A 9,917-nucleotide genomic window follows, 5' to 3' on the forward strand; every position below is an offset into this window, starting at 1 on the left:
ATCTGGTATGTCCCACTCAGAAGGATGTGGAATAGGGTAGACAATCTCGGCATAAGTCTGTCGATAAACTTCTGTAGTGTAGCAATCCATAGCGTATGCGCTTGAATCATCTTGGTTTAAATGAAGAGCAACTTTTATAACATGGCCACACGGATAACCAGATGTTTGCCATTTCATACAACTACACGTCTTTGCATTTAGATCGACTAGCCCATTTAAGTTATTATCCAGTACTTGAAACAAAGTGTTTGAACATGGTTCAACTCTCCATGACGTTGACTTCACAACGTTTCGTTATCTTTTTTTCAGTCCATGGTGTAACACGATGTTCCAATGTTCCTGTAAATTTAAATAAACAATACTTAGTAAAATATATAAATATGATAAGTTACGAATTCAAAGAAATAATACCTGCATGGTTTCTTTTCTTGTAGTACCACTGTTGAATAGAGGCTCGAAAAAACTCCATTAACATAGTAATGGGTAATTTCCGGGAATGACGACTTAGAGCGTTGATTGATTCTGCACTATTAGACGTCATGAAACCATATCTTGCTCCAAGTTGATGTACTCTTGACCATCTTTCAAACCCGACATCTTCTAGTGTTTGAGCACACTGAGGCAAAACACGTCTTAAACAATTTATATGCTTATTGAAATCCACTTCCCGATAAGCTTTTACAGCCTTCCAGTATGTCCATTTGTGCTTTTTTATACCAGCAGACCTTGATTTTAGATTTCTATACAAATGAACACCACAAAGTCCATGAAAAGCATCTGGGAAACACCTTCTAACAGCGTTGTCAATTGAGTTTGCCCTATCGGATATGATTGTCAGATTGCTAATAGGACCTATGCAATCCCTAAGATGCCCCATAAACCATGTCCATGAATCAGAGGTTTCAGATTTGCCAACCCCGTAAGCTATTGGCAATATCCCATTGTTAGCATCCATGGCTACTGCTAATAAGTTTACTCCAAGGTATCGACCTTTCAAATGTGCTCCGTCAACTATAATAACTGGGCGCATGCAAGTAATAAACGAACGAATCTACAAATAATACACAAGAATATAATCATTTAAATGTGAAATGCATGTAACTAACAAAAATGAGTCAACAAAATTATATTGATTTACTAACCGTAGCACCAATGGCGATAAACAGCAACTCAAAGCGTCCATCTCTATCTGTTTTGATATGAGTTACCGACCCAGGATTTTTCAGCTTTAAATTGTGACAATAAGCCGGCAGTTGGGCAAACGATGCTTCTGGCGACCCCCTCAACAATTCCAAGGCATAACATTTGGCTCTCCAAGCTTGAGAATATGATATACTAATCTTGAACCGAGCATTCATGTCAGTCATAATTTCATGTCCCCGATATACCCTGCCATTCAAAAACATTAACTCAGCCAGAAAACCACCCAACACCTTTTTGTTTGCCTGTCTATGGTGAGGAAAAACTTGGGTTCTTGAACATGTATGTTTATCAATAAAAGTCCTAACTTGAAACATTTTGCAATCTTTTATTCTCTTTGCAATCATACGCCACGTACAGTTTTTGTCAATCATACACCTTGTTTCGAAACGATCTTTGCTTGATTTGTTAACTTTTAGTTGATAGCCATCTTCCACACATTTCGTATATAAAGCTATCTTCAAGTCTTCCTTTGTATCAAAACAATCATCTTTCTTGATACGAATAACTTTTGTGTAACAATCAACTGCTTTCTTTATCAACTCTTCTTCCGGTATCTGAAGTAATTCTGGCATATTCCAGTTATACGCCCGTGGCATTTTCTTTTCTTCGGGGACTTTTTCTTCTTCTTTTTCTTCTTCAGGATTATATGAATTACAGAATGGATGTTCAACATGTTCATTCACAGTCGTAACTTCCTCCTCATTATCATCAACATTACATTCTTCGGCAACGGCTGTTTCATCATCAAAATTCGGGTATTGACCAATCAATATCATTACACGCATGGTCTGTTTCTTCTTCTGAAACATCATCAAAATCCGTGTATTGACCAATATCAAGTCCGGATATTGACCAAGACCAAATTTCGAATACTGACTAGTACTCACAATTTTTTCTGTTGGCTCATCATCGTCTAACTGGTCAATACGAAAACCGAAATTTGGTGCTGAAAGTTGATTGGGATTTGGATTAGAGAAAGGTTGTGGGTTTTGAGAAAAACTTAGTTGATTACTACCCGCTACTGACCCAACAATACTACTTCTAGGTTCAACAACATACAATGTAACATCATCTTGTGAAACACTAATGTAAGCAATGAATCGTTCAACATCTTCATTGTCGGTTAACAAATAAACTTTACCATTTCTCTGATAAGATAGCCTAAATCCACTTAGGGGCTCTAAATTCAATTTATTTGAAACACGTAGCATTAGAGTTTCATAAGTTAACTTTTGTAAAGACAATTTTAGTTGAAGATTTATGGGTAAAGGCATATATTGTAAAACACCATTAACATTATCCCATGACCCTCCAAAACACAAATCTATCCAAACATGATCAACATTAGATGATTTCATGGTTGTAACTAAACAAACGAGATGCGAAACTAAGACCTGTTGCCGGATGGGGAAGGATGTCGTTGGATATAGGAACGGATGTCGCCGAGAGAGTGATAGATGGAGATGGAATGAGTTGCGATTTAGGGATTTAGTTTATGATTTCAGTGTTATATACCCAAAATTTCAGTGTTGTGATTTACAGATTCTCGTTGCGATTTACGGATTATCGTTGCGATTTACAGATTCTCGTTGCGATTTACGGATTATCGTTGCGATTTACGGATACGCGTTGCGATTTACGGATTATCATTGCGATTTACGGATACGCGTTGCGATTTACGGATACGCATTGCGATTTACGGATACGCGTTGCGATTTACGGATACACGTTGCGGTTTACGGATACGCGTTGCGATTTACGGATACGCGTTGCGATATACGGATACGCATTGCGATTTACCCATACGCGTTGCGATTTACGGATACACGTTGCGATTTACGGATACGCGTTGCGATTTATGTGTTCGCGTTGCGATTTTCATATTCGCGTTGCGATTATGGAAAATCGCAATGCGAATTTGTACTATCGCATCGCGATTTTCAAGAATCGCGTTGCGATTCTGGAAACTGATTTGCGATTCTGGGGATCGCGTTGCGATTTTTATTTCGCGTTGCGATTTTGTTGGTCATTTTGGCAAATCCAAAAAAAGTTGGTTAAAATCGTATATTATAACTTTTTTTTGGTCACTGAGGCGATTTTCTCTATTTATTTATTAAGTTAAATAAATGAGTAAAAATAAAATTTTTATGTCCATTTGATAAATGAATGAACACAAGTAGAAGTGTGTTTGATTCGATTATATTCACAAGCAAACATGTTTATTGATTCATTTATAAGCTCATTTACTCAATTCTTTTTTCTTTATATTTAAATATTAGTAACAATAAAAACTAAATTGAACCTAAGATGAATTTTGGAGTTAAAACTCTAAGCCTAAGAAACTTAAGCACTAGTGACGTATTTTCATCATTTTTCTTTGACGTGTAGATAAAAAAATAAGATAGAGTGTCAACTGTTGAATATTAAATGAACGTCAAACAAACATGTTTACACATATGTTTATGAATATTAAATGAACATGTTTATGAATGTTAAATTAACATGTTCATGAATACTAAACAAACAAATACAAACATGATACTAAAAATTTAAACATATATTAACTAAATATGAACACTTTTAAAATTAAATAAATGACTATAAATATAATTTTATTCATTCAAACTCAATTCATTTGCGTCTATAATCATTTTTAAAGATGAATGAATCATTTTAGTATTGAAAAAAAGGGTCATATATATTTTGTCTGTCGCACTAGGTGAAATGGAGAAAGTAAAGGGACGGCAAGTCACGTGAAAAGATAAAACTTAGAATTAATTTGATTCAAATAATTTTTAACTAATTTTCTCTCAAATATGAACTCTAGCCATCATCTTTTGTCATTATTAATGATAACTTTTTTCGATCATCGTTATATATATATAGTTTGAGTGAAGAATTATTCTTAATTCGATTTAAATCTAATTTTTAAAATAAATTTTTTTCACTCTATAAAATCATATTTGAACATCTTAATCATCTTTATTTATACATTACGTTGATCAAATTTCAAACTTAAACCCTTATTATTGGTCAGTAAAGGTATCTGATATAGTGAGATGATTTTATACTATGTTAAGTTGATATTATTAATGCTTAACGAGTAATACAACAAAAAATTTGGTGCACTCAACTATCGAACAAAATTAAAATTATTTTAAATATTGGATCAATCGTCATCTTTATTCTCATGTGAGAAACATGTGGTATATACAGCGTAAGAAAAAGACTCTAATAATGATAAGGATAAAGGAAGTAAATAGTCCCTCAACTAGAAAGTGTTATTTTGTTGAGTCTTTCAACTGTTAAAATTTAAAAAATAGTCTATAGACTATAGAACGTTGTTTTGTTGAGTCATCTGACTATTAAAAGTTACAGAATGATGACATGACTATTCATTTATTCTAAACTCGTTCTTTTTCGTTAAAACTTGACAGTTGTCTGAGCTAAATATTAATCTACTAACTGAGATATGATAAAATCATATTTTAATAATGTCTACTGACATTGCGGATACTTTCAAGCACTGACTCAACGACATAATGCTTCAAGCACTAACTCCATGATATAATGTAAACAGAGACTCGATCCACAAAATATAGCTCAAACAATTTTGTGATAATATTTTATCATATCATAATCATCAAGTTAACATCTACCTCAGGCGATTGTCAATTTGTCATCAGAAAATAATGACTTCGAAACATATGAATAGTCGAGTGATCATTTTATAACTTTTAATAGTCGTAAGATTCAACACATTATCGACCTATAGTTGAATGGCCATTTCATAACTTTCAATAGTCAAATGACTCAACAAAAAAACATTATATAGTCGAGAGACCATTTACTAACTTTATCCTAATAATAAATGAAGTTCATATGGGCATTTGGAAAAATAACCTAATTGGTGGGGTTACAAGACAAGTGAGGAAATGCAATAAATCTAAGGAGGGAGAGTCTTAGGAATTATTAATGATAAGAAGAAATGACCCCCTAGACCTGAAATAAAACAAGTTGCATGGGATTCCCCTATTTAAGAAGGGCCCTTCATTGTGACACCATTGCTCTTTGGACCAGCCCCATCTGCCCTTGTCCCTATCGCATATGGTGCCGACATCACCCTGTTAGCCTCTAGGTAGCAGCCACCATTCGGGGTATTTGAACGAGTCGATTATGATATGAGCGGTACTTGATTCGTTCTCTTTAAAAAATTAGTATGCGATTTGATTCGTTTCTTATTAAAATCAATAAATTTTTGTTCAATTTATGCCTATTAAAAAGATTTATTACTCAATTGGTTACTCATTAAACTCACTAGAATTTTTATCTTATTTTTTTTAACTATATATAAAATCTAATAAATTAATAATGATTAATTAATAATTTAGTATCTCTCTTATTATTTATTAAAATTTAATAAATTAATAATAATTAGTAATTTAATATTTTTATTATTTATTAATAAACTGATAATTATTAATTAATTTTTATAATAAAATAGTTTTTAAGATAATTACTAAAAAGTTATAAAAAAATTAATGAATTGCTCCCAAATATATCAAATCAAGTTACCCTTTATTCAACTTAGTATTTTAAAGTCTCAAATCAAACTCTAATTCGAATTGAATCAATATGAATTGAGCATTAATTGAGTTTTAACCAAATCGAGTTCTGAAATTTGAGTTGAATTAACGTGAATTGAATATTAACTGAATTTTAACCAAATCAAGTTCAAATAACTCATGAGCTGCAAGACTCATTAAACATCCCTCCTAACCACCATGATTTGGCTTCACCAACGTTCATCTCATTTTCCATCTTTCTCTTATTTGTTTCCATGATTCAAATTTAGTCCCAAGATAGAGGAACCAATTCTATGTATCGAACCTCAAACTCAACGAATATTTAGACTACAAAACCCGAACTAGAATTCAAATTTACTGTTGCGTTTGAAATGTGTATTACCTGAACAAAATGTTTTACAATAAGAAATTTAAGAACTAGAAGCAAATAGGGCTAAAGCACATAAAACTGATAAATTCATGCCAATCTGTGTCTATGCAACACAAAACAGTGCCATGAGTTTTCTTTTTCTTTTTGTATTAATGCGGAGGTTTCTTCACATTGGTAGCAGCAACAAACAAAAATGGTGATGCAAATTAAAAACAGCCCTTTCAGGATCTTTTTAATTGTTAGGAGCTGCCATTGCCATTCTCAGTACGGAGATTCATGCGATGGACTATCTGCATGCATGTCCATTGAGGCATCGTTGGAGCTAAGCGGGTTAGGATCCCGAGTCTGGTGCTGGAGAAAGTTAGATTCGTCATTCCTAACTCCATTTCCTGCAGGCAGACCACCGTTCGGACAGTAACCTTCCTGAGAAATGTGATAATGCTGAAGACTCTGACAAACAGGGCTCGATAAGGCATTTGGGAAAACAAAATTCTTCGGCTGCTGATCACAATGGTCAAGGTGAGTTCCCAGCACAGCAGTTTGGCCCGATGAGCCTGAAGAGACAATGAAATTGGGATTCATGAACGGCATTGTAGGCTGGGGTTGCTGCTGCTGGCTTGGTGCTCTAGGTGACATTGATGGCTCCTCACCACCGGAGTTTAGCTCATTCTGCAGGAAGATTATAAAATTATTCAAATTGCAGAATATAATAAAGATAACCAGATATAAAATTATCACAAACAAAAAGGATAAAAAAACACAAAATTGTAAGGATTTCCAAAGGATTCACAAGAAGATTCCCTTGTGTCATAAGGGAAAATCTATCCTATCCGTCTTCGTAATAAGCATGCCAGTGCTTGCACGAATCTTTAGAGGCCAAAACTACAAGAATATTATAAAAATAGTTTACAAATTTCCAACTGCAAAAGCAAAAATAACTCCTTGTACACGTCTTTCAGACGCAAAATTTGTGAATTAAAACAGAACAGGTTTGAAATAAGAGACATACGGTACGGATAGACCTATGTTGTTCAGACTTCATGTTTTGTGAAATACTCGTGTCCAAAAACAGTGCACAATACGGCTATAGACAGAGGTATGTGTATATAATCCTCCAATTCGCAAGAAAGAAGAGAAATGGCATTCAAGTTTTAAACGGAAGGCAAGGGAAAGGGATATTTCATACAACTTCAAGAAAGGCAATTAAAGGAAAGTAATATTCATTCAACCTTAACAAGAAGGTTAGAGACAAGATTTCAATGAAATAAATTAATATAAAATGACATAAGGATTATCTTTATGCACCGACGTGAATTATGGTAGTCATAACAGAATTCCAAAATGAAAACATTCCAGGACTGAATGGCAGACAGAGGTAGAAAACAAACAATTTCAAACAGGCCATATCAGTTTCAAGTTCAAATCATTTCAGAATTATAACTATTTTCATAAAAATAGAACAAATATGGGTCTCAAGTCTTTTTTTTTTAATATTTTATTATATTCATTAAGTTCCATCTATTAAGGATTTATATAATGGTTGATCTCAAGTTTGGCTCATTGGGGGTTTAGATTGCTGTGGGTTCAAGTTTGATTCTTCCATATGTGTGTCTGAATTTAGAATTTTTTAGGCACAGATCCGTATTCAGATTCAGTTTTTCCAACCTCTATGGCAAACTATAGAAGAGTCAAATAGAACAACAAACCTGAAGGTAATTGAGGATATCCATTGTTGTTACTCTTGATCCTCCCTCTTGTTGCCTCCAAATCCATTGATAAAGCTTTTCCTGAAAGCAAGTTGAAATGACCTATTAGCATTAACTTCTAACTCCAAGCAAGAAGAACTTCATCGATAACTGGCTATGCAAGTTCAGAACTAAAGGCTGAAAAATTATAACTTAATAGATTTTACACTCATGTTGAGTAGAATATACATAGGCCTTTTCTCTTAACAAAGGAAACATAGAGAATTTATATATGACATTCAAATTCCTCTTTGGAAATTAAACTTTCAAATTGAATATAACAATTCCGAATCACGTAATCACATTATATTGACACTAAATGGAGTTAACATCGAAACTCTGCAAGGGCATACATGATACACTTAAGCAAGTGACATGATATCAGGTTCCATTAGCTTCAGTACTTGAATTTCCACACTCCTTGGGTTTCGCAAATAATGGCAATGCAATAAGAGAGTATTGAGCCAAAGAAGGAAAAATATAAATTCATTTTGTTGATGTAACCTTCGTCATAAGGTATCAATGCCAATCAAAAGATTAGCTCAAGTCGAAACTCACCAAGAGTGTGGAAATCAACATATTCACACAAATAAGTACGTCACTCTTACAAATAAAACATCCCATAGCAACCATTGTCCAGTTCCACTCTTGAAAATAAGTACATCACAAAACAAATCAACATATTCACTACACTGTTTTTAATTGAAATTATCATTTAAGCTTCTCAATAATAATGCACCACACTGTCTTCATTGTTCAAGCTAAACCACACAAACGTACAAATTCAATGAATCCCGAAACGCGGCAAGAGGGGGGGGGGAAACCCTAATCATATCAATCCACAGCCACCAAAAACCCAAAACCATTTTCGTAAAAAAACATGTATTTTTTAAACACAATGATTACACTGCAAATAAAAGTAAATAAAACAAATTTGGTTGATCAAAAGCGTATCTTTTAGAACCACTCAATTTTTTTTAAATCAAGCTAAATTACATACAAATAAAACCCACAATTCAATCAATCTATATATGCAAAAACAGATATGAAAACCATCAAGCTAATATTGCATACAAATAAAAACCCACAATTCAATCAATATATACGTACACACACACACACACAGAGAGAGAGAGAGAGAGAGAGAGAGAGAGTACAAGGCTATGGCGTTTGCCGGCTTGGAAGGAGAGTTTCTGCTGGTTCATAGCCTGAGTATAAAGCTGAGACAGAGAATTAGCGGCGCTGCAAAACGAAACGTACATAGTCCGATCCACCTCATCAAGGCTCGTCGCTATGGACTTCCTTTTCTTCCCCATATGTATTTTTCCCGATTGGGTTATCTCTCCCGTTTGGCGCTCGATGAAGATTTTTGGACGCTTTATTGTTTATACGGTGGAAGGAAAATGAGAGGATTTTGATTCCCTACCTCTGTTATTTAATTTGGTTAAATGGTTGTGGAGAGAAGGAAGGGGTTGCTTCGATTTTTGTAACTTTATATTAAAGACAAAGAGGTTGCACGGAGGTTGGACACTATAACCAGTGCAGGTTGAACCACGTAACATATGGATATTGGATCCAACTTCATTTAGGGTCTGTTTGTTTAGCTGTAATTGGTTTTTCAGAAAATGAATTACTGGAATTTGAATTACTGAAATTTGAATTACTGAAAATGAATTACTGGAATTTGAATTCTGGAAAATGAATTACATTTCTGAAAAATGAATTACATTTCTGAAAAACATATGGAAAACGTTTTATGATGTTTGGAAGATGTTATTTAAACATTTTTTCGGTATATTTTAGTGAAATAAAATTTTATAAATTATATTAATTATTTATTAAAGTAATAGTACTATATATATTTTAAAATATTAATTAGTATATTTTAATATCTTTACTAAAATATTATTGAAATATAAATAATATATTCATTATTAAATATAAAAAAAATTATTATATATTAAAATAAAAATATAATATCTTATATTATATTATTATATAAATTGATTATTT

The 9,917-nt window shown here is 33.2% G+C and overlaps 1 protein-coding gene across 1 annotated transcript; it reads right to left on the bottom strand.

Moving 5' to 3' along the window:
* Positions 1 to 6,220: 6,220 nt before the first annotated feature.
* On the bottom strand, positions 6,221 to 9,343 carry LOC120146638. The gene is made up of 3 exons (XM_039160152.1): positions 9,062 to 9,343; positions 7,866 to 7,946; positions 6,221 to 6,828 (listed from the first exon to the last, which is right to left on the bottom strand). The coding sequence occupies exons 1-3, from the start codon at positions 9,218 to 9,220 to the stop codon at positions 6,421 to 6,423; spliced, it is 648 nt and encodes a 215-aa protein (XP_039016083.1). The 5' UTR covers positions 9,221 to 9,343; the 3' UTR covers positions 6,221 to 6,420.
* Positions 9,344 to 9,917: the final 574 nt, after the last annotated feature.

The sequence above is a fragment of the Hibiscus syriacus genome, unplaced genomic scaffold (assembly GCF_006381635.1).
Source record: "Hibiscus syriacus cultivar Baekdansim isolate YM2019G1 unplaced genomic scaffold, ASM638163v2 tig00002511_pilon, whole genome shotgun sequence".
NCBI classification, from domain to species: domain Eukaryota; kingdom Viridiplantae; phylum Streptophyta; class Magnoliopsida; order Malvales; family Malvaceae; genus Hibiscus; species Hibiscus syriacus.